General features: G+C 45.4%; 1 protein-coding gene across 4 annotated transcripts in view; it reads left to right on the top strand.

The window, feature by feature from the left end:
• The window catches only part of LOC144175863 (uncharacterized), a 46,711-nt gene extending 22,279 nt beyond the window's left edge, over positions 1-24,432 (top strand). Inside the window, exons 6-10 of one of the 4 annotated variants that reach the window (XR_013323706.1) lie at positions 3,237-3,490; positions 5,712-5,763; positions 10,000-10,253; positions 19,656-19,743; positions 22,966-23,027. Coding sequence is in view for 3 of the 4 variants with exons in the window: in XM_077704885.1 (XP_077561011.1) it covers positions 3,237-3,490; positions 5,712-5,763; positions 10,000-10,253; positions 10,385-10,482 (658 nt within the window). In the remaining variant the exon portion in view is untranslated. Of the gene's footprint in view, positions 1-3,236; positions 3,491-5,711; positions 5,764-9,999; positions 10,254-10,384; positions 10,498-12,941; positions 16,661-19,655; positions 19,744-22,965; positions 23,114-24,137 lie in introns of those variants that run through there. The other 3 variants (XM_077704886.1, XM_077704885.1, XM_077704887.1) reach the window with 3 other exon arrangements.
• The last annotated feature ends 664 nt before the right edge of the window (positions 24,433-25,096 follow it).

Below are 25,096 nucleotides of genomic sequence, written 5' to 3' on the forward strand. Positions count from 1 at the left end.
GGTGGTCATCCTGGGGGACTTGATGATCTGTTTTGGTAATTGCGAACCCTAAAACGGGGGCTCGGAGTTAGAAACAGCACGTAGAATTTGCAAACCTGAATTTGAAAGGTCTAAAAGTCTGGCTTATTGGAAAGTCAGTATAATAGTAAACTTGTAGATCCAGCGTACCCTGAAATTTTTTGTAATCGAGTTCATTTTGTTGGGAGTACTTGGATGACCTTCAATTATTTTTAGGCCTGCCTCCACATTCTACTTCTTGAAGTGTTGCACTCTTGGGGAAAAAAAGAAAAAAAAAATTCCCCCCACCTCCCCGAAGGGGATCGTGCGGAAATGCGAATGCATTGGGTGCACCGATGAATGTACTGTGAGTAATTATTATTAATGGCGTAATTAATGAAGAGAGACGAGAGTGTGAACGTAACCATTTATTCATTCATCAGCACCTGTTTGTGTTATCGTTGTAAGAGAGCCCGCGCGCGAGCTCTCTCTCCGCCGAGCTCCGCGATGCGAGCGCCCTCACACGCCCTCGCGCGCTCCTCCTCTCCCCTTGCCCTCCGCTGCTCCCCTCGCCCGAGCTACCACCTGCTCCGGTTGCTAGGCGCGCCACAGCTGTTGCTAGGGGCGAGGAGGAGCGCGGAGAGATAATACCTACGGGGCGCACGCCGGCCAACGCACGACAACCCCCGACTAAGAAATGCATTCGCATTTAAAAAAAAACACGCATGAACCCCGCCTCCCAGCTCCTGTTTCCCCTCCTCTTTCATTGTTTTCTCTTAACATTGCCACGCCTCCTGCCTCCTCCCAATCCATACTTCGCAAAACATCAGATCCCTGTATGCCTGCACATCAACCACTATTCGCAGTGCTGTCTGCATAAACGAACAATGCAATGTAACGGAAAAAGGTGCACGAAGTGACAGTCAGGGTGTTGGAATAAAATGGCTTTTCTTCTGGTTTAATCTTGCTGCATGCAAAAAAGTTCGGAGCAGGAACAAAAAAAGGATAATGGTACGGAACGACTTGTAATGGTTTGTGCCTGAGTGCAAAAGAAAATTTATAACAGTAACTGGAGGAGAAAAAGTGATGCTTATTTTTTTTGTAGGGTAGGTCATCAAACGAGCTCTAGCAAATGTGCGACCATTATAGCGATTGAAAATAGAAGAGTCTTTATATTCCTCGCTCATTTCTCATTTTGGAGAGTTTAGAACTGCCCTGAAGCACTCCACATTTTATTTGCCCTTAGAGTTTCTACTGAAAGAGCAGTTTTGGGCGGCCCAGGAACTCCTCATAACTGCTTTGAACAGGAAAAAAGGAAACTGGACAATAGTATAACACACACAGCGAGTAAGAACGGCTCTTGAAGGCTGTGAGCATTAGCTCGGGAAGGCACATCGTCAAGTGTACGCGGGAAAATGTGCACTGTCTGTTCCGATAAAAAAAAAAACCAGCACTGATAATGGCTGCTTAAACCCACGTGTCTGGTACAGCAAGGCCTACTTGCTCTAAAGCATGCAGTTACAGTTTTTTCTTGTTCTGTCTCTTGTTTTAGTCCAAAAGAGGCCCACTTTTCAAATTTAAATCGAGCATGAAATGTCCAGTTATTGTGCCTTGCTTGTCGAATGTGGGTGTGTGCAAAAATGGCCTCTTTTTTTTTTTTTAGAATTGCTTTCTAGGTGTCTTTTTGTTCCTCTGGGGCTGCACTGCTTCTGTTTTAATGCCTGTAATTTATTCCGAAGCCATTTGTGGTCGATAGCAAGAAGGCAGTAGCAAGGGCCCTTCCGCAGGGCAGTACCAAAAGATTGCAAAAATGATAGTCTCTTGCGGGCTGCCTAATGCGAGAATTTCAGTCTGTCCGTCTGTCACTAAATTAAGCCACTTGCTACTGAGAGAAAAAAACTTGGCTGCGTAAGTGCTTTACTGCAGATGAGCTGCTGTCATGACTCATACATATCCACATTGTTCAGTGCAAAGGAAACCTCAGGGTGTATCTGGGGCAATACGTCAGTGCAAAACCGAGTGCCAACGTTCATTTGTATTAATAAAACACATTGAATCGTTTTTTTATGACAGCAAATGAAAAAAACAAAAAAAAAACAAATGGTGTGGAAGAGAGGCAAGATTAAAAAAACACTGAAATGAAGTGTCAGCCGGGGTTGTTTCAAAGCGAAACAAAAACGAAATATACAAAAAAAAAGTGCGCACTGGAATAACAGATGGTGCGATCGCACTGCTCACACGGTAAAATTGGATGGAACAAACTTCCATTGCCTTACCATGGGAGGGGTAGAGCACAAAGGGTGGGAGGCACTTTGTGTGGCAGGGTTGGCAGGAGGCTATCGTTTGTCGATAACAGTTGCAGCCAAGTGAGCAGATACACTGGGAACTTTTGTACGCCTTTCCTTGATAAGCAGAACCAGGGACTTGACCAGTATGGACAGCGTCACCACGAAAGCCGTCCATTTTCAGCTGTTCTTCTTTCTCAACCATCTTCATATTCTCTTGTCGCAGCTAAAGCAGTTTCTGGGTGTGCGTGTGGTGCAAACCAATGACAGTTCCCTACTTGTAAGCGTGGAATAAACACTGAAACGCTTGAAGAAAGCTGAGGTGCTAAGTGGCATTATGGTGTGTGTGCACTGCTTCAGGGCTGTGCATTTTTGGGGGGGGGGAGGGGGTATTTTGCGTGCCCGCAGGGCTCGCCAAGCTAAGAAATCGCCAAGCTAAGAATTTTAATGGCCTAAAGGCATTTGAAATGTGGTTAACAGGTTAGCACTAAGGACAGAGGCATGTTGTTGGTACCTGCTAATGTTTTGTGCACGTGGTAGTATAACATGCAGAGGTGTACAGCTAGGTCTGTTCTGGCTTTCTAATTGCAGCATTTATTTCCAGACTAGGCAGTAATTGTACACTGAATTCAAATAGTGGAGGGTTCATACTAGACGTCATTGGCTAGCCTGGTGACTACCTACTACGCAACTCAAAAATCATCATGTTCAGTCTTTATCAACACTCGTCAAAGATTCATCAACACTCATCAAGGATTTCGTATGAAATCCGAAACGTCAACTTTGTTCAATTGACTTGGTCAGTAACCGCAACTTCGTTGTAAACTTACCACCTGACCAGACAGACTTGCGTTGAACCCTGGACTAAAGTCTTCACCAAAAGCTTGCATTATGCATCTAATTTTCTTCATTCCTGCCAACATCTTCCCTGATGTTTTTTGTACCCTCTGGCAGGTACTTTCTGTCGGTGAACCGCTGCACACCACCAGTCCGAGCCAAGTCGTCTCGCAAGCCGGCCAAGGAGCTGTCGCAGACTCACGTGGACACGCACTTCACCGAGGACTCGGTGTTCTCCCCCAACAAGCGTACCGTGGACCCTGACGAGACGTTTGTTGCCCCAGAACTCCTGCAGGATGAGTTTTCCCCTTCGGTCTTCGACCCCCTGCCTCCCGCCACACAAGAAGAGGGCCCGACAGGCGACAAGCCAGGTATTCTTCAATGAAATGTGGGCGAGGGTTGAGAAACTTCCTTCGAGTTCTCTGCTAGCAGAGGCAGGGGAAGAATGTATACATCTTGGTGTGTAATGTTTCGGTGGGCCTGGCACTGTCAAGGTTATAGTTCTGCTATAAGTGGTTATGCACGTACAAGTTAGCAAAGACATTTGCCCAGCACACCACTTTTTCCAGTTTAAGGGGGGGACACTGGTCTTGAGGACCAAAAATTTTCCAAAAAATCAGTTTTCTGTATTAATTTTATTGGCAGTCTGCAGATCCCAAAGGCTGTACCTGCAAAATTTTATAGCTGTACCATAAGTACGTATTTACAAAACTGTCACCCTTGAAGTTGGTGCACCAAAAGGCACCAAACTTGGTGCCTTTTAGAGCACACAGGGATAAAAAGTGTTCCAGTGTTTCATAGGTAGATAATTAAAATATTGCCCTAAATGGGAAGGCATAACATGTTGCATGACTCTGATGGAGGCGAAAAGCAAAAACGCTCGTGTGTACGAGATTTCGGCACACGTTAAAGATCCCCAGGTGGTCAAAATTAATCCGGAGCCCTCCACTAGGCGCGCCTCATTGCCTGCGTTGCGTCGGCACGTTAAACCCTACAATCAATCAATCAATTGTGGCTAGACTATTTTGAGTAGTTCAACAATGTGTAAGCAACTTGATTGAAAATTTAGTTTGTTAAACTATACAAAATGACGCTAAATCGTCACATTTAACCCGAATTTTGCATTTCACTGCACGATCAAGGGTAGCCCTGCTTCATCCATGCATTCACCAACTGCACTACACATACAGCAGTGGGCAGAAACAAATGAACGAGGCCGTGCAGAGTCGGGAATGGTTCTGCCCGCAAGATAGGCATGCCCTCCTCTTTCTTGCTTGCGTGGCATTCTTTTGCTCAGGAGGCTTCTCAGACTAGACGTGCTTTTGGTTCTTGGCACAGCAGAAAAAAGAACGAAAGGAGTAGCACAATCGCTTGATTTTGTGGGAGAGGTAGACGATTACATGCACGCGTCTGCTTCTTCAAATCTCAAAGGCGAACCTGTGCATAGACAGGATGCTAGCCAGGTTGAACTTCAACTACCAAGTCAGAATCGACAGTGAACCCTTCCCTTTTCGTGTTCTGTTGGTCCAATGAAATCTGTACGTACACTGTTCAGGCATACCATTTTCATAGAATCATCCTTGCAAATTAAACAATGAGCTGCGTACTGGTTGGCACAGGGCAGTGTTTATGGGGCAGGGCAGCTGACTCTATTTTAGTGAACGGGAGTTTTGGCAGCTTGTTTTGTTGGGAAAGCCATTAATGGGACACTCAAGTGAATTTGTCAAGCTCCCGCTTTTGCTTGCACTGCGTAGACGGGCTCCAATAAACACACTTTTCTTCATTTATTCGGTCAACAAGATGGTATTTATTTTATAAATCCCGAAATCGGAAGAACTACCATCTGCAGTTTCTAGTCACGGCACCAACTACAGTAAAACCTCGTTACAAGGGACACTGTTACAAGAGACACTTGGTTATAAGAGACATTTAATTGTAAGCAGTTTGGTTGGTTTCCCTATGTTTGCCATGTTAGCAACATTGCATACAAGAGACCTTGGTTACAAGATACACGTTTTTTGGTTCCCTTGAGTGTCTCTTGTAACGAGATTTTACTGTAAAGCTGCGACATCCATACAAAATGCTGCGTGCTTGTACAATTTTCAAGATTAGAATTCAAACCAGTTTCGGTTTCAGTTCTTTGAAACAACATGCTTGGCTTTCGCTTTTGTCATTGGATGGGCATTCTCGATATCTCAGTAATCGGCATTCGGCGCTTCTGCCATGTTGTCGGCTGTAAAAGGCGTCAGTTAGGCCTGCCAGCACGACTTGGAAGCAAGAACAGCTGCACTGTTAATGATAGCTTTATTTCATCTTTCATGATGTACAAGTCAAGATGGGGTCAGCCCAAGCCATGCAGTGCTTGCCAACGTGTACCCGGCCCGTCAAGCTTTGTGTGGGCTACTGGTGGGAACTTGGGGACTACTGCTCTGTTTATTTCTTAGCGCGTCAGAAGTGGCCAGAATAGCGCAGCTAACCCCTTCGAGGTTTCTATCTCGCTCCCTGTCTCTCTGCCACCTAAAGTGTTAAAAATGTAGTAACTGCAGTAGCACTTGGATGGTCCTCTCATTTTGTCTATGATTCTGCCTCCAGGTGCCAATGGGGCAGTGGACAGCCCAGCCGACAAAGGCAGCGCCAGCTCCGCGTGAGTGCATTTTCAAACTATTGATTTGCGGGTGGTTAGAGGCAACTCATTCAGGCTGATCTCAAGTAGTAATGTCTGTCTAAGGTAAAAGAAAGCCAGAGTAGGCGGTGCCCCATCCAGGGTTCGCACAGGTCCTTGAAAACCTTGAAAACCCTTGAATTCAGAAGTGTAAATTTCAAGGCCTGGAAAGTCCTGGAATTTTTTAAGGGTCCTTGAAAGCCCTTGATTTTTCTGGAGAGAACCAATGGCCCTATCTTTTCACAAGAATTTAAAGTCTTTGTCGTGAATTTTAGGTGTTAAAAATGTAAAGAAACATTGTAACAATCAAGTTTCAGTGTATTGCGTGAAATTACGAGCTGTGGATTCTCATTATTACGAGGCAACATTGGGAGCAGCACTCCTCAATAGAATTCATGTCACGATACAATCCCGTGAAAGCCGGCTTCTGTCCGCTGTCTTGCATGTTCCATCTAGTCTGTGGACAGCCTTGCGTTGCATGTTTGCTGTACCTCATACGCTCCATGTGCGTTTGCTTTTTCGTGCAAATGGTGGTCGTGTACATAGTTCATCCTGCCTTGCTGCAACACTTGCTGAGTTAATTTCAGCTGATACTCTGGCTGACAAAGCAGGAGATGCAGGCAACATAAGTTTTGAAATCAAACAGCCTCAGCAAAACACAAAGAAAAAAGAAAAACCTCTGAATACAAGCTATGAAATAAAAAATAAAGCTGGGGGAGCATTCATGAACCCATAGCGCCTATCTAAATGTGCGTTAATGTTGTTAGGTATTGGACAATAACAAAGTTTTGCATTGTGTTGAGAAAGTTATAAATAATCCCAGACAAAACAAGATGGGGGACCTTGAAAATGTGTTTTCCGGTCCTTGAAAGTCCTTGAAAATCCTTGAATTTTTGCTTTTGAAACCCGTACGAACCCTGCCCATCGCACTTTGGAGTGGAGTGCGCAATTCCTGCACAAGAACTGCGCTGCAATCACATCAATTCAGTTTTTCACCATTTATGGTTTAGTTACGGTACTTAAACTTGAGGGCGGTCTGTCATGCACCCTTAATCGACATTTGAAACATGATGCTAGTGGGGCGCAAACATGCTATGCTTAGGACGGCTTTTTGATGTGCCAATCTTGTGGTGAAGGTCATGGTGTAAAGAGGAGGAGAATCATGGTGTGTGATATTGCCAGCGCTGTTTACACGAGTGAGCAGAAGTTGCGTTTATGATTTTTTTTCTTTGCCGCACATTGTGGGTTCTTTGCACAGCTTCAGCAACACGCACACACACAAAAAAACAATGTCAGCATGATTGCAAGTGTTATATCCCTGTCACACGGCAAATCTAATGTCATTCAAAGTGAATGACATTATCTGTTAATGACATTCGACTTGCCGTGTGGGTCTACACGGTGAAACAAATGTCATTTGGTAGTGATAGCAGTAACGATTAGCGAGCTCGCAAAACCACAAAATTATATTTCAAGTGCACCTGGAATATTTTTATGCATAATATTTTTTAAAAACATAGCAAAGGATTATTTTGTAAAAATAAAAATGAGAAAATAACCGGTTTAGGGGACATCAGTAGACATCCCAAGCTGAGGGAAGTCCGCAAAAAATTGTTGTTAGGGTAGCGCGCACATTTGGAACAAAATTTTCTATTTTGTTAATACTGTTTCTCTTTGTTTATTTGAAACAATTACCTTACCTTCCCGCGAGGGGAACCCTGTGGAGATGCGACGCATCTTGTGCGGGCGATAGCAGAATTGTTAGGCTCCATTCAACGCATCGATGTCAAAACGCCGGTGCTGGAACGACCGCGGCTATGACGCAACACAATCCAACACAATCCACTTTAATCCAATCCAAGCCAAGCCAACCCAATCGAATCCAATCCAATGCTCCTCGCGAGAGAGTGTTCGCTATCGGAGAGGAGAGGGGGTGAGTGGCGGAGAGCGCAGCTCGCGCGGCGAGGAGAATGGGGGAGGGGTGTGGACGGACAACAACAACGCCGTATGGAGGGACAAGGTGAGTGAATGAGATGCAGTCGCATCTAAAACAACACGAAGGGGAAAATAAGTTTACTGACAGTTTTTAGAAACAGTCTTCTTTGGTTTATTACTGAACTTTCTTCTCTAGTAACGCGCCACTGCTGTTGAGGCTACTCATTTGTCTGCTGAATGAGCTCCCGAACCTCAGTTAGCCGCTAAATGTCATTTGCCTGAAGTGCCATTCATTATTCCTTTGTAGCGCCGAACTAATGACATTTAGAGCACATGACATTTGCTCTAAATGACATTAGATCTGCCGTGTGACAGGGGTGTTACCCAAGGCGTCCAGAAGGAATGTACGTGCTTTGGAGTAACAAAACGTTTATGCATAGTTACTGATGCGAAACAGAGGGGTGATCGGTTAGTGATGCGAGGTCCTTGCAGTCCCTCAGGTGGACCAAAAGGTCTGCGTGACCACCTATAACAATGAGTGCCGAAATAAAGCAGAAAGTACTCTTGTTATCGCAGCATTACTTGAACATGGAGCTTTGATCATGCTCAAGGTTCCTTAGTCTTGGCTGCAGTTCCTGTAATAGTGAACAAGGGGTTTGTTCTAACCTTCACCACCAATCTTGATGGTATCTCTGTTAACGGGGTTTCAAAATACACCGAAGCTAACCTATGCATTTGTTTTGACTGAGGGATTGATCCTCAGCTGTGTGAATGTTTGTCATGGAAAGACAACCTCTTTGCCTTCTTCATTTTATTTTGCAAAGTTTTGGGTGAGAAAAAGAAAGCAGAAGCGAGTAACACAGAGGTTCTGATCCATGGGAGAGACCTGTGCCCTGAAGTGGGCGTACTAAGTCTGATCATGATGAATAGCAGCAGCCCATTGCTGCTATTGGCCATGTGGACGTGCGTCGCAGCGCAGTGTCATATTTTTCTGGTGTGTTGGTGTTTGTCGTGACTACTGTCAACACGGCAATTGCTGCAAAAGAGGGGGCACTTTGGCGATGGCGCCGGTAGGGACTGCTGTCAAAACAGTCGCAGCACAAAAACTGTCTGTATTTGGGTCGCCATTGCCTTCAGTAGAGGTGTGCGCAGGACCTCAGGTTCTTAGGCTGCCCTTGTGAGCAGCTGCCGAATTTGACATCGTAAGTCTCGGTGAATTAGTGCTCTGGGCAAGGTGATGCAATTTTTTTTTTTTACACGTGTTCAAACATGCACGCAGGGATTCTAGAAACAGCGTTGCATATGCATGTTAAAGGCCAACTGCACTCAAAATTTCGACCTCTTGAAAACACAATTTCCGTATAGTCTGCTGAAAAAGAAAGAAGATACAAAATACAACAGCTGACATACGTGCGTGGACACCTCAAGTTATCAGCAAAAATCGGCGATTTTCAAACTGAAATTGAGCAGATTGCAACCATTACAATGACATTGGAGCCGGCAGGCAAGCGGCCGGACGATCGGCAGCTCGGGAGCAAGCCTGCACGCAGGCTTTACGCGCGCATGGGGCAGCAAACGGGTCAAGCGTTCGCAGCAGAGCTCGACTGGTTCTCCATCTGTGTGGCTGGCCAGAGGAAGAAGCCCCGGTCGGCCGGAGCGTCAGAGGCACGTCATGGCTGTCTACGCTATCCGCCAGCAAGTCAAAACGCTGGTCAAAAACACGTGACGTCACTTCACACGCATGGCCCGGCGAGTGGCGACTGGGCACTGGCGTGTTCATGAACTGATGCACGTAGCCAGAGCTATGGCATAACCACTGCCCAGAAAGGAACTCTTGCCAAAAATAAAGTTCCATGTGCGGGAAAGGAGTGTATAATGTAGCCCAGAATCGCAACAGAAGTCACCATCAGAACTTTTATTGAAAGAGGTAATCAAATTTCCGTCACAATGGCAGGCCTAACGGCTTCGGGCAGCTCAGCCTCTTAGCTCCAGTGGTGGGGCGGTCGAAACAACGCCTCCGCCGGCCTCCGCAGTGTTTTAACGCCTGCACAAAGCGGTGAGGTCATGCCGTGGTTCCGGGCTGGAAGTGTGGGAAACAGAAACACGATTTTTAGGCCGTTCAATGTACTCAATAGTCATGTGGTCAAGTATAAGTGCTGTTTCGGGTTCACCAGGCCATTCACCATTGATAAAAGCAATAAAAATGCAACATGAAATTTTGGTGTCAGTACTGCCCTAAAATGTTGGTGTTAACTGCTATTAACGTGACTGCATGGCGCTCAGTTCAAGTTTCAGATCTGACGACTCCCCGTGGCGCTCCTTTGTGAACTGCGCTCCCAAAGCGTCTTCAACGGCAACACATGCATCCGTGAGCAGTCCAACTTCGATGGCTGCAGCCGGCACTAGAGGGCGCTGCGTCCGCATTGTTTGCTACGCCATCTACGTGGGGTCAGAGAACACAACCGAGTACGGGTCTCTTCTGGTGCTCAGCGACAGCGGCTTCGAGTTTTCCGTGTACGGCAAGGCAACGAGAAAAGGTGCGTTTCGATGTGTAGCCCGTTCACCTCACTATTTCGTGCCCAAGCGGAGGAACCGCACATCTGTCGTCACACTAGCCCTCTGCCTTTCTCTCGACCTAACTGTATTTCCTTCTCCTTTATACTCTCAGGTTCTCGTCGATTAACAGCCTCTTGGCGTCTGTGTCACCGTCAGTCATCACCGTGTGGACCACTCACCTGCCATCATCACCAAACTGTGGTCACCTAACAATGTGATGAAAAAAATGTTAGCAGGTGTTTGAATTATTTTTATTTACGTGGCTGTGCGGCGCTGGGAAGGTACGGGACAGTTTGTATGGAGTACACTGATTGCAGAGCAGGATGCAGTCTAATTTGAGATGTGGCTGTGAATGAAGAGTGTGGGGGTGAGGATAGGTCCTCGAGGAACAAGCAGCGCAAGAACAATGGTAAACCAAGTAGACACCCTCTTTTTTTTGCGCAGGTTTCACCGAGTAGGGTAGCACTGCAGAGTTTAGTGGTCAGTTGTGCTGAATTAGCCACTCCTGCTCTGCACATCTGCTGGCATAAAAGTGACATTGAATTTGAGTGGACACACCAGCAAACAAAGGACTTATGATTCCCAGTACTGTCTCAAACCCAGTAGTCTCCAGTGGTCAAAAAATAAAATTGTTGTCCTGTCTAAGCTGTCTATTCAGGAAAGATAATGATAATTGTGCTAGGATATTACATTTGTCTAAGGGAAGATTGCATTTTCGCCTGCATCACAGCAAGATTCTGGCCTGGGGTAAAACAGATTGGCACACTGAATACACTTGTTCCATTATTTATTTATTTATTTATTCATTAGTAATACCCTCAGGGCCGCTGGCATTATAGAGGGGAGTGGTTACAATCATGAGTACACCAACAAAAATGCAGCAAGGGTAATGCACGAAAAATTACATCTTTACACAAAATTAGGCAGAAGCAAAAAAAATGCAGTAAGCAAACATTACTGCACACAACAAGGAATGGTTTATACAATGTTAATTATGGCATTTTTGAAAAGCGTATGGTTAACAATGGTTGCTATTTGTGAGGGAAGGAGATTCCATTCTAATGATGTCCGGGGAATAAAGGACTGGGAAAATGTGTTCGTTCGGCTCGATGCTACGCCGACCTTGTGAGCATGGTCAATGCGAGAAGAAACGTACAGTGGAGGCAAAATGAGTTCATCGTGCAGGTGTTGGTGATGAAATATTGTGGAACAAAGGAAGTCAGAAAATTTTACGTCGAACTGCTAGGGATTGAAGGTTAAGGGTAGATTTCATTGGAGTTACACTGGCGGTTCGGTTAAAGTTAGACAAAACGAAATGTGCAGAATTGTTTTGAACCATTTCCAGTGCGTTAATGAGATTGTGAAAGGAAGGATCCCAAACTGAACAGCCGTATTCTAATTTAGACCGGATAAGCGTTTTGTACCACAGTAATGTAAGGGATGTCGGTGCCTTGGCGAAATTATATCTGTGGTAACTGAGCATGCGATTTGCATATATTCTATGTGAACGGACCAGTGATGATAACACCGAGATACTTATAAGAAACAGAGTTTAGGGCGATGCCATTAAAATAGTAAACAGGTAATGTGTTATTTTTTCTGGATACACACATGAATTTACACTTATTAACATTAAGTTCCATTCGCCGCTTTAAGCACCGAGCCGAAATAGAATTTGGTCAGTTTGAAGGTTGGTTAGGTCATCGTCACAAGCTATTTCCCGTAACACTACGCAATCGTCGGCAAACAAATTCATGTCAGATGAAATGCACGACGTCAAATCGTTGATGTATATTAAAAAAAGAAGAGGACCGAGAACAGAACCTTGTGGTACACCTGACTGGACAGCGGTGTTAGAATTATTAGAATTTTGGTTGTTAATCGAAAAAAACTGCGAGCGACTGCTAGTTAGGAACATTTCAAGCCATGCAAGAAGTTTCGTTTCAATGTTAAGCTGATGTAACTTGTGTTGTAGTAGTAGTTTATGGCACACATTGTCAAATGCTTTCGAAAAGTCTAGATATATGCAATCAGCTGATGATGATCAATCAAGTATGGCATGAAGCTTATGTGTGAAAGATACCAACTGTGTTTCACATCAGTAACTTTTGCGAAAACCATGCTGTGATCGCATAAAAAATGAATTTGATTCTAAGAAATTAATAAGGTGTGAAAAAAGACCATGTTCAAGTATTTTGTATCTTTCATGTCATGAGCATGAGGGCAGAATTAAAATTGGAACTGTTTTCCGGAGCAGTCCTTCAATTGGCAGCTTCACTGTTCTTCAGATAGCTCAAATTCGTGCACTGGAATTATAATTATTGTTTAAACTGGGTACTGGCAATTGAGGACATATAGCTAGTTGCAGTTTTGATTTTCTTCACATGAAGCGAAAGAGCAGTGTCTGAATGTATAAGCCTGAAAGCTATTACATTACAAAGCTATTACCCAAGGAGCCTTTCTTGCCCGTAGGCTTGATGTTGCACCACAAGCACACTTGCGTAGGAATTTCCAGCCATGGTACAAACCAGAGGGAAGACTGAAAGTTTCTGGTACCAGTAACCTAGCTTGTACAAAAATGCCTCATGTTTGCTCTCACTTTGTAGTCTTTTATCGTCATTTTCTAAAAACTGTTGTCATTATTCCTTTCGCCCTTCAAATCCTGCAAGATTCCAAGAAGAAGCTCATCTTTGGCCGCTGCTCGCCGGTCAAGCTGTTGCCATCAGACATGAGCCAAGTCATGGTGCATTCTGGACCTACCGTCGGGCTTGTCATCTTCGTTTTCTTGACACCACGTTCCTTCCGTGCGCTGTGCAAGCGCCTCGGCAGCCGGCCCAAGTCCGCAGGCCAGGACAGTCAGTGCGTTGACGGTCCGTCTTCCAACATCGTCGCCTTCTTTTCACTCACCCGGCTAGACGCCTCGGAGAAGGTCTTCCTGCAGTCCATCGTCCCACCTGGCGCCCTTTGGGAGATCGGCCAAGTTGCGGCCAACCGGATAATTGCCGCAGAGCGGCTGTCACCCCTAAGCTGCCTGAACAGGAGTACCAGAGGGGAGTGCGACGCCTACAAGGGAAGCGACGACGCTGGCATTCTTACAGAAGCATCAGCCTTTTCCTCTTATAACAATCACGAGGTTGCTGTGGCGACTAGGACGACGCCTAACGGCCACAGTGAGGAATCGAATTTGAGGACAGCGGAAAGTGGAGAAGATGGCAGCTACTGCTATGTGGGTGATGTGAGTCCAGTTGTGGATACAGGCAGAGGGAGGAAAGTTTTGAGGCCAGTCGCCGTGATGCCGAGCGTCTTCATTGCGAACGGCGCAGCGACCCTTGTCTCTGGAAGCCCCTGGAGCAATGAGTTCAGTCATCCCGGTGTCATGACACAGTTTGCTCAGAGCCTACATAATGGCTATGAGATGCCAGGATCGCCGATGTTGAACGTGCCGCAGCCCTACCAAGGGTTCCATGCTCTGGGAAGTCCCCTCAACGGTGACTTGAACCACCTCAGTGGCTTCACGACCCAGGTCGCTCACAGCTCATACACTTTCGATGAGAACCACCGAGTTTTCACACAGCAGCAGGGTAATTGGTCTCTTACGGCAATGCAAGGCGCGATGGAGCAAGGAAATGCCTACACGCCGAGCCCAGACTTCATGAGGCTGGGCGCCCTTTGCGGCAGTACATTTGAGCCGGTGGGGCCGCCGGTACTGTCACCACATGCGTCACCACAAGACTGCTGGCACCCGGTTCTTGATCTCAGTCCTCGGTCAACTGTCGGTCAAAGAGGGCAGCGGGTTCAAGATCCTCCGGATGCTTTTGATGTTCAACCTGATGGAATGAGACCCAGCTTCCCCCAGCGTTGCACCACACTCACAGATGCCGCTGCCGAACATGCTCCCCTGGTCACACCGACCCCCTTGACACAATCTCCCCCCCTGGGGGCGAGTAAGTTCAGTACCACCCTCTCCCGAGTTGATTGGCCGCATCCGCGGCCGCGGCGCTGTGCCTCGGCCTTTCATGCGCCACCCCCCGGTAAGAAGTCTCGCCGCAAGAGGCGAAGCCATTGAGGAGAGTTAAGCGTCGAAGTGCTGAGCCTCTCTGCCGTTTCCACTGCACTGCCTACAGCATTATTGCACTTTGACAGCGAGCAACTTGAAGTGTTAATCTTTTTTTTTAAATTTTTATTGCTTAGTTCACTGTACAGTTGCATCATACGATTCCGTCAAAATGAAAGTTTGCATTGTCGGAGGCCACGTATGCTGAAAAATCGGGTTGTGGTCCAGGTGCTCCCATTGTCAGCGTGCAACCAGCATTATCCCGTGTTCACTGCATTGGAAACAAGTGGATAAAAATCACGAAGCCACGTAATAGTGGCTTGCTCTGTGTGCTTGCTGTTCGATAGGCCATTGTTGATACATTTTTCAGCTATTTAGGCCTTCTTTGATCGTTGCTAGCAGCCTCATACGAAATTAAGAGACTGTTTTGAAACACTTGTGCTGCTTGGGCCTGGCCTTTGACACCCTGAACGTTGGTTTCTTCCTGATGTTCCTCCCTGCACATTCGGTTGAGCCAGCAATGCCACATTTGTGGTTTTTGATCTTGCCTTTCAGTTGGGAAAATTCGTGTGCTGTGCTTTCTGTGACATTCCTATATTTTTACTGATTTGTTAGTTTAAACAAGGTGTCACCGTGTGGCTTCAGGGCTCTGACTGTGTCCAAAACCATTGCGTCCTTTCTCGGGTTTTTTTGGCTCAGCTGGTTTCTGCGGAGGCTGCACATGTGGTGCACGTGCGCGCCTGGACTTGGATCGAGTGCTAGAGTTTTGGTTTTGCTAGAAGTGCTCATGGTTTGTTACTCACCTAGTGATGTGTAGAGTGGTTGTCACAATCGCTGTCTGGCTTTTGTTTTGTTGTCTCGCAATTGCATCGATGGCACTTATCCTTAACGGCCTACAATATCTCGGCTTATGTCTGAAATTGAATGCCACCATGTTGTGTTAGAGGCGTGAGTGACAGCACAACAGTGGTGGTGTTGGATGTTGCGTTCCCATTTCCATCAAATTATCATTAATCGGTGACAGCAAACATTGCGTCCTTCCTTTGGGACCTTGAGTAACTTTTCTGACAACAGCTACAGCATGCAAAAGGCGCTTCATAGCTTCAACATGCACCTTCACTGCCCTTGAACTGTTTCACATCGTACACTTTTAATTCTGTCGAAAAGATTGCGAGCAACTTTACTTTATTCAGCACTGTCGGCCTTTGACAAATGTATCAAGTCACTGATAAGTTTGGCGTGCTGACATCACACCAAGCTTATTTTCTCGGTGACTTTTTATTCGAACATATTATAGGATCATATTCTAGGCAACTTGTGCAATACTATTTGTTTTGATCTTGCCCTGTTCAGGCTAATGTGGTAGGTATGGGCACATTGCCTAGTCATTTTTTTGCCTGTGCTTGCCTGTTTGTAGTTTACTGATTTCTTTCATTGTAGAAAATTTGTGTTAAATACCGTGTTTTGGTTGTGTTGCATTGTTAAAATCACCTGACCTGAATAGCTTGTTTACTCAGAATGGCAAAACTTGCAACTGTGTTGAGTTGCAAGAGCAGCAAACTTTGATATCTTTTTGCTGCCCTCTGCAGTTCACACTCATTGGTAAAAAAAATCTTGAAGCTATTTCGTAGTGAAATGTTTTTAATTTTAGGTTATCATGAAGCATTGATTTTATCTTGACTTTTACGACAGAGTTTTAGCAGAGTGACAAGCATGCTCTTTTTGAAGCTTTTCACATCCTGTGTGACATGTGACCTCTTTCAATTTTTTACCAGACATTTTCCTAACAATGCATCATTTTGCTTTTACACTGAGCTTAGGTCTGGAATGTCTTTGAATATTTCGAAAGTATAGGAAAACACCCCGCCATTATGCTTTTTTATGTTGGTTGAGCTTTCAAAGTGTTGCAGGATGTCTGAGTGCTTCTAGTCGTTCATATAGAAACACAAAACAACGTTGAAATTACAACCACTGTCATTTTTTGTCTAGGACCATATGGGAGCTCGTTTCACGTGCTTACATGCTGGCACTGAGCAAGTAAAAGGGCTGATTGGACAAAGTGGTGTGTTTACACTGGCTTTGAATAAGATGGAACTGTTCCGCTGATTTTGGATGCAGCAAATGGGCCACAAAAAATGGCGCCAAGTTTGCAGGTTGATTTCATTTTATGGTGCCAACTGTGATTTGTTTTTATCTTTTAGGCAGTACTTTCCCATTTGGAGTTCCTGTGTTCTCTGTGATATTTTTTCATGTTCCAATGGAATAAAAATAATAAAAAATGCACGTTGAATAAATGTTGCATTGAACGCAAATAGTCAGGTTTTGAAATGAATGTCCCACTGATGTTGTGAATAACTAACACCTAGCATTCAATAAAGCCTACCACAAAACACCAAGCAACTAGTTAGCTGTACCCTCGCAGGCTTCAGCATGGTGGAGCTTTGCTAAAAAAAAAAGTAGTTATCAGGATAGCAAATCTGCCTCCAAGGGACAACTGCTCTGAAACCGTCTTGTTTTCGGTACTGGAATGCCTCTTTTGGAGCTAGAGCTTGGCTGTTGATGCTGTTACGTTCCGTGGCCTTCTAGCTGTAAATATGGACGCAGGGGTGCATATGGTTGCAGAAAATGATGCATATAATTTCAATGCAGTGGCTCTAAACATGATACAACCTCTAAGCATATTACTACTGGGATCCTATCAGAAAATGCTTCTGGTCAAGATGCTAAGTTCACAAAAAATTTTTGAAGCTCAGAACAGGGCCTGTAGATGATAAGGAATTGACAAGGAAAAACGCAGGATTTGCACCTCGGATGATGTCCAATGGTGGAAGACGAGTAGAAAACTGATGACAAAGCACAGAATGGGAGGTATGAAAACTGTCTGGGGGGCTTTCAAAAAGAGCAAAAGAAATGGAGATGTTTCGGTAGTCTTGTAAGATGGCAAAAAAAAAAGTCTATAAAACTACTTGCGAGGAATTCAGAAAGTTTTTGTGGTGGCACGAAAGACGGAGTGTTGATTTTTGCAGCAGGGGATGGAGGATAACTGTTTTGAAAGATGAGAGAGATTCTAGGGCAAAGAATGGATTCGGACAGGGCCGGAAGGGAGGGGTTGGTACCCTGCGGGAAAGGCTTTTGCAGTGGAAGTAAATACGCTGCTGCTAATGCGGACTAGAGTGCGAGAAACAAGCAGGGAGGTTAGGGGGGGGGGCAAGGATGTCAGGGTTAAATTTGTAGTTAAGTCTAGAGCATGGTTTCTCAAAGTGGGTTCCGCGGAACCTAGGGGTTCCGCAGGCCCCTCCTCAGGGTTCCGCGAGCCACTGATAAATTTTCCCTGGTTCCGCAGTCGCAAAGTCTTATATGGTGAACTTGAGGTGCGATCGATATAAGGGACCTCCATTACTCACGCCCGAGTGTCAGTAAGCACATCTCGGTGCATAACAGAAACGCGCGAGCTGCGCAATAAATCTCGCCAGCAGCTTGTAGCCAGCCAGACTCCGAAGACGGGCAACGTGGTTAAACTATTGCACTTGAATCTCGGTCTTATATTACCCCCATGCGCATTTCTCCTGTTTGGAGATAGGTGCCGCTAGCGTACGCATTCGCCTAAAGTCGACGGGAAAAAAAACGATACCCTTGCTTGCTTTTGAATTTATTGCACGTTAATGTAGCATGAACGGAATGAAAAATGGCGGGAGGGGGGGGGGGGGGGGGGGGGGGGTTCCTTGGCACTTAATGGAACTTAGCAGGGTTCCCTGGGACCAACATGCTTGAGAACCCCTGGTCTAGAGCATAATCAAAAGAGACGCATCAACCTTAAAAAAATAAAAAAAGCAACAGCTCATTAACACACAGACTAGATGACAGAGAGAGAGAGAGAGAGAGAGAGAGAGAGAGAGAGAGAGAGAGAGAGAGAGAGAGAGAGAGAGAGAGAGAGAGAGAGAGGGGGGGGGGATAAAATTTATTTCAGTGGCCTTCAGTGCGAACTCTACTCTGCACTAGATGACAGTGGCTATTACCCTGGCTCAAGGGCAGCAATGCCTTTAAGTATCATCATTATCACTCGGCAAAAGATTGTTGCTGCAGAACTGGCTCCTATAGGGTAAAATTGCTTTTATTCAGTTTCGAGACCAAATTGCCCTTCTTGGTGTTGAACAAACTAGACTGTGAAATGGGTTCGTAACATCTGAGCACAAAGAAGAAAGTGGTTTGCTAAAAAAAAAATACTGAAAAAATTGAGAGCAGTTCCACTGGTGAATGCGGTTAGAGTGTGAGAGCAATCGGGCTCACGTGTCCAAGAGCGGCGAGTAGAGCGAGCCAAATGAGGTGGACGAAAGAGGACAAGGACAAATAAGAAAGAGAAAAGGGTGAAAGAGGAAGGCATGTCTCATTATCGTGCAAGAGACAATGGCGCTGGACTGACCACCCGTCTACGGTTAAATTTGCTTTTATTCGATTTCAAAACCAACCAGGTTGTCGGTCTCGGCATTAAGGAAACTATACCATGAAATGGGATCATGACATCCGAGTACAAAAGGCCCACCACTCCAGGTGCTGCCTAGCAACTGAGACAAGCCCTCCTCTTTCGGGCTGGCTTTGCATTTTTTCACTCAGGAGGCTTCAGAATTGGCTTATTGGGAAAGCATATCCAGGGATTCTAAGGTGTATAGTGTTGCAAAGTACTTTTCAAATCCCACAAACTGTACTTTTAACAGCTGTCATATGAGTGCATACATACAACATTTGCCCCCCGTGCATTAGCCAGTGAGATCATTTTAGTGCGAAGCACTTAAGCGCCCGCACCTGTGGTTTCATGGTGCCGTCATGCCGTGTTTTAAATGAGCAAACGATGGGGACATCAGAGACAAAATATATAGAATGAGCAGGAATGCGGAAGATAAAAGTATGGCGAACGTCCGAGGGGGAGGGCGGTATGCCAAGACTGCGGGAGACATTCTCTCCGGCGGTGACATGCTACGAGATAGCCAAGAGAACGAAGAGGCCACCGAAGATAGAGCAAGCAATTAGCGGAGAATGATAGTATGGCGAAAGATGCGAGACATTGTCCCCCACGGCAACGCGCTATGAAACAACTCCAGGGTATATCGCGTGCGTGCGCTGATCACTTCGTTCGGCGATCACTTCGTGAGATGCACCAGGTATGCACCGTGACCCAGAAGACTGCGGTTCACCTTGCGCACAAATTTCGCATGAGGCAGTATCGTAATTGTCAGCCAAATTTTCTTGTTGCGTTAAATTGTTGCGTCATCCTTTCTTTGCTCTGCTGTGACGTCCCCATTATTTCCTTACCCCTCATATTGGGCATGTGCAGGGAGCCTGTGAAGTACCACCACAGCCCCGTGAGGAAGAAGGCAGCACGCCAGAAGCTGCCAGCACACGACTGCAAGGACTGCAAGGAGGTGGGTTCTCTTGTGTCACCTCGGCATGCACTCATTTTTCTACACATCATCCTTGCTTTGGATTGCGCCCTGCATGTGTGCCTGATTGAGCCTTTTCAATGGAAAATCCAACATATTGATCGTGAATTCCACGGTCTAAGTCGCTTATCTCATTCCCCAAGTCGTGTACGACAAGCGATGAAGAGTGCACTTGCTAATCTGTGGGAGACCTGGAACATATTTCTGGGTTGGAATATATGTGCTCACTACAGTTCCTACTGACAGTTGCTCCAGCTCTGTATGGCACACCATGTCATTTTATTCGTTTTGCACGTGATATGATTCAGTCTTGCTTGTCTTGAGGGTGCGTAGTTGGGAAGGCAAGATAATAATGCTAATAATGCTAATGCTAATAATGCTAATAACAAGATAATAAGGCAAGTTAATAATAAAGCAAGATAACAATGCAAAGGCAAGGTAACCGTTGGTCATTAAGGGTAACAGAGTGGATCCCTAGAGAAGGCAAGCGTGGCAGGAGACGGCAGAAAGTTAGGTGGGCAGACGAGATCAAGAATCAAGAAGTTTGCGGGGATAAATCGGTTGCAGTTAGCACAGGACCGGGATAATCGGAGATCCATGGGGGAGGCCTTTGCCCTGCAGTGGGTGTAGACAGGTTGGGGATGATGGTGATGACGAGCTTGGAAATGTGATCTCGGAAGAGCATGACTTGCCTGGTGTCAGGCAGGGATGGCAGGCTGCAGCCATGGTAACGCACACTCTTAACAAATGTGGTAGTGAAAAGGTGCCAAGTGCATGAAATCTGAAAATTAACCTTCTGAGAGACTGAGACAGGATGAAAGCCATCAATTCGTGGCTGATCGCTAGCTGGGTCTTGTATGCATACATATGTGTGTGTGTAACTGAGGTAGCCGACCTTCAAAGTAATATCCAGCAGGAGATTGGCTTTACCACTTTTCAGATGGCAGGCTTGTTGGTCTGTCTTTGAGGCAGCAATGGCACGTATTTGTGGCGTTGGGGTTGCCACCTGCGGCCAAATCGATTGGGAAAGGCCAACTGTCCTTTGACTTTCTGGACATTAAAGGGACCCGGAAACGCTTTTTCCACTCTTTTTTAAATCTTAAATTCTCTCAGAATGTAGTCAACAAACAAATCCAGTACTTAGAATAGGGGGTCACGAACTACCTCAGCCAAAAATTGCTCCTCTATCCATCAGATAACTTCAAAACTTGCCTAAAGGATTTTTCTCTCTTTCCCAATATTGGCGTTCTTTTAGCGTTTGATTTACGTCATTAGAGCAGTGTAACGGCTATTGGCCAGCTTCCTTTGAGTTGCAGAAATAAGCGCATTTGGTAGCTACTTAAATAAAGAAATTGCCACAAAAGCAAAGCAGAAATGAAAGGCGGATCTGCTGTGACGAAGACATCACACAGTGCTGCTCTGTGCTGGCAATAACTATAGATTTCACAATGCTTCCAGACCCGAAGGAAATGGGAAAGTGTTCATCGGGGGTGTTGCAGGGTCCCTTTAAAGAGCAGGTGATAAAACCTAATAGAAGACCCCCTAGTTGTAGTTTTTTATGAATGAAGAATCTTGGTGTAGGCATCATAGTTACCACTTTAGAAGCATTGAACCCCTGAACCTAGAAGCCACCAAAAGTAGTTTATATTTTAGGTGTGTGCTAAATGCATCTGCACATGAGCGTTTACACAAAAATTCAGAGATAGGTTACACACTGCCTTTTCACACCTAATATCCACCATGGTGCATTCTGTTTGTGTAATCTCTTGTAAAAAGGAGTGGAAGTTTGCTGTGTCACCCACATCTTGGGTGGCTTTATGCCTGGCCTTGAATTCTGCATTCCCTGTATGTTATACCCCTGTCAAACAGACCTATTTACCTAAGTGCACTTCCTCTGAGTGCACTCGTCTAAAATGTCATTTCGGCGCAGCTAAACAGCAAACGCGAATGGCACTGACCACTGAACACACTTTAAGCTGAGTGTATTCCGGAAACACACTTTACCCGAGCTGGCTTGCCGAGTGAGTTGTCTCGGCTGCAGGAGTCTTAAAATCGGGAAAACTAACATAAAAGAACGAGCGTTTAGATGTCTATAAATTATGTTAAAAGTTAATTATGGATATATTGCTGATTTGTTTTTACGAAAAGAGAAGCAGCGACGAGAAGGAAAATAATCGGATGTCGCCCAACGATGTGCCAGCACCTCCTGGTGAGGCGTTGTTCCATGACCGCTGTTCTCTGCGGTGTCCGCGTAGATAGTTTTTGTGGTCTTGTTCCTGTTTCAGTCTTTTCAGTTACAATCCATGCACCCTGATCATTTTCCCTCGAAGATAATGCTGCTGAGATTTGCTGTGCTATAACAGCTATAACGATGGTTTTGCTATAACAGCCAAATTGTGACCGGCGGTATTCGGTCACAGTCCCAACGGCGTTTTTTGTGTACTTGTGAGAGACGCCGATTGCAGTGTTGTTGAACAATGTTGAACAATGTAAACACAATAGAGTGTTTACATTGTTTCTCATGCGACAAACGGGTGGAATTTCTAGTAATTTTGGGGAATATTTACGCCAGCTATCGTCACTGACATCATGGCCAAGGGCACTTTATTTTGTCGTTTAGCAGCACGCAGCCAAAGTGTCACTCGGGGAGTCCGAGTGCAGTCAGCCTAAGTGCACTTAAATAGGCACGTTTGACAGGGGTATTACTGACAAACAATTAAGCACTGAATTTGATAGCACATATAGGATTTTTTTTGTTATTTTGATTTGTTCATATAATCCAAATTATCTCATCAAACGCTTCGCCCAGCTCATTTCATCCCGGGAATAGTACAAGCCTCGAACTTTATTCCCTTTTCTTTTAGATTGCTGCTTTTAGTGTTCACGTCACTTCATGACTATGCCTATGAACTTTTCTGTACTGTTGTTGCGTTATGCCACAAAAGTTTTGTATTACTCGATGTTATGTAACATTTGTCAATTTATTTGCATTCATTGTTCCTGATTGATCATCATGCTGCTGTTTTGCTGACTTGTAATGGGGTCGGGACCTCGTCAAGCTGTCCAGCTTTTAGTCCCGTACTCCTCCTTTTCAAAGGAAATAAAGCTGTTTGATTTGATTTTTTTGAAGAGCTCATTCCTGGTCTTTTTTTTTTCTGACAATCGTTGGGTCCTTTTGCTGAGTCTCCTGCTTCTCCCCCGCAGTTCTACGGGCGTCTGGACCTCCCTGAAGGCAAGCGGAAGGAGCTGCTCCGGAAGTGTTCCCGACACCGAGCGATGCACGCACCACCGCCCACGCCCGATCACTTCTGGGAGCTCGACTTCCCCGACACCCAGGAGTGCAGGGAGAGGGGTGCGTGTGTGGCCTGACCTTCAGACACATTTCATTTACCCATTCACTGGAGCTAGTAACACTTGGAACGATGTTTCAGTACATGTTGTACCGGATTAGTCTGTAGTATCACGAACCTTGGCCTTCCCTTGCACAACAAGCAGTGAAGAAACAAAGAGTAGCAATTGGTGTTTATTTATTTAATCAGTAGAGCAGCGAGGTAACAGGAGTTATCACAGTTGAAAGCGTCCAGTAAAATCGTTCGCTCTCTTAAACTACACTATGTTTACGTTAGCAGTCGTCCAGGTGTGAGTGTTTTGCACGCAAGAAAAGTTCAAGGCTTGAGGCGGTGGTGAAATACTTGTCTGCTTCCTGCCTTAGTGTTCTTTGTGTGTATATCGGTCCAGGATAATTTCCAGGAACGCAGTGGCACGCGCTGATTTTTTGGAGGCTACGTAGCCTAGCCCGTGCAGTATGTGCAGGAAGAGGTTAAGAAGGTTCATAGGATTTCCACATGGGCCACTGCATATGGGAAGTCTGGCTGTACACTTATCTCAATGTGACAGTACCCAAGTTTACATTTCGGTGCTTGAGATAATGCAAGGTGTTTTCGAGCTGTTATAAAGATGGGTTTTAAACCAGAAAGCATAGTGCATCAAGTTTCACATGGTGCGTCAGTTTAAAAAAATTCACGAGTAAAATAATTTTGTGGTTCAGGTGCCTGAAGGAAACAGACTTCCATATTCTGCGAAAGGGATATTCGGCCCCTGCCTCCGTTGAAACATGAGATTCTCAGAACTAGTAAAAGATAATTGTGTGGAAGGATGATAATCACTTGGTGCATAATGACTTTACCGGTGCAGTTATTGGGATTGACAACAAATTCTTGTTCTTGTGTAGAAACAGGCATAAGCGGTCTGCCTAACCCTTGGCTTTCAGCATACTGCAGCAACACGAAGTTTTATGTCGCTTAGTGTTCCTGATGTGACCTTTATGACCAGTTGGATGGGCAGTCAAAATAAACTTGGGGCTGTTTCTTTTGCAGGATACTTGAATGCCACCCAGAAGTACGTGCTCGGATCCAAGCGTCTATTCAGGGACGATGCGAAGTGATCAGGCGTCGATACTGGACAAGCTCAACCTGATGCTGTGGACATTAGTGGGCATCATTGTAGTTTTCTGACTGTCTCATGTGTTTTAACTGGAAACTGTGATAACAGAAGTGGCCCGCGTGTACGCAGGTGAACAGTCACAAGGACTCGCATGACGACGTACGCTGTGCTCATGAAAGGCGTTTGGTAGCTTGGGCTGGATACTAACTGTACTAATAATAGATTTCAACACTAATACGTCTCTCCTGTTTTGACAACGGCAGCTTTCAAACAGTGTCACAGTCGCACTCGGCCAATCTGGCATTGGTTGTAGGGGAGGTGTGAGTTTTAACAGCGACTGAAAGCCTCATGTTGCGGCACTTTGGACGTCAGCCTGATCTCGAGGTACGGTGAGGAAAGAATGAGCAAATGTATGTCTGCCTAGGACCTTTCAGACATGTCTTCGTGCTTCTTGTGCTTCGCTTTTCTCAGGCCTGAGCAGATATGTTTGCTCCGTTATTGTACACTTAAATATGCACAAACCAGCCCCTTTAGGCAATAAATATTGCTTCTACAAGCAAGACAGGCTGTTGTTTACCAAGCAGTGTGAAGCTGTGTGAAACTTGTGTTTGTGTGCCTAACTCGGTGCCTAGAAGTTAATCGGACCTGAGGACTCCATCACTCCAAGCTGATAAGCAGTTGCAGCGGAGCTTTCATTCGGACGTTGCTAACCTGTTTGCACTGTGATCAAATGCTAACCTTCTGCCCTAGCCCAGGATATTTCGAGTTCACGATGGCCATAGTTTACATGCTAGTTCATGATTGTCAAGGTTTTTGTTAAGTAGAACATGTGGTTTCTGTTGCCACATATTATATACTTACAGTACTCATGTTATCCGTAATGCTGTTTAGA

The sequence above is a fragment of the Haemaphysalis longicornis genome, unplaced genomic scaffold (assembly GCF_048455015.1).
Source record: "Haemaphysalis longicornis isolate Haplotype H1 unplaced genomic scaffold, Haemaphysalis longicornis Haplotype H1 scaffold_3, whole genome shotgun sequence".
Classification (NCBI taxonomy): domain Eukaryota; kingdom Metazoa; phylum Arthropoda; class Arachnida; order Ixodida; family Ixodidae; genus Haemaphysalis; species Haemaphysalis longicornis.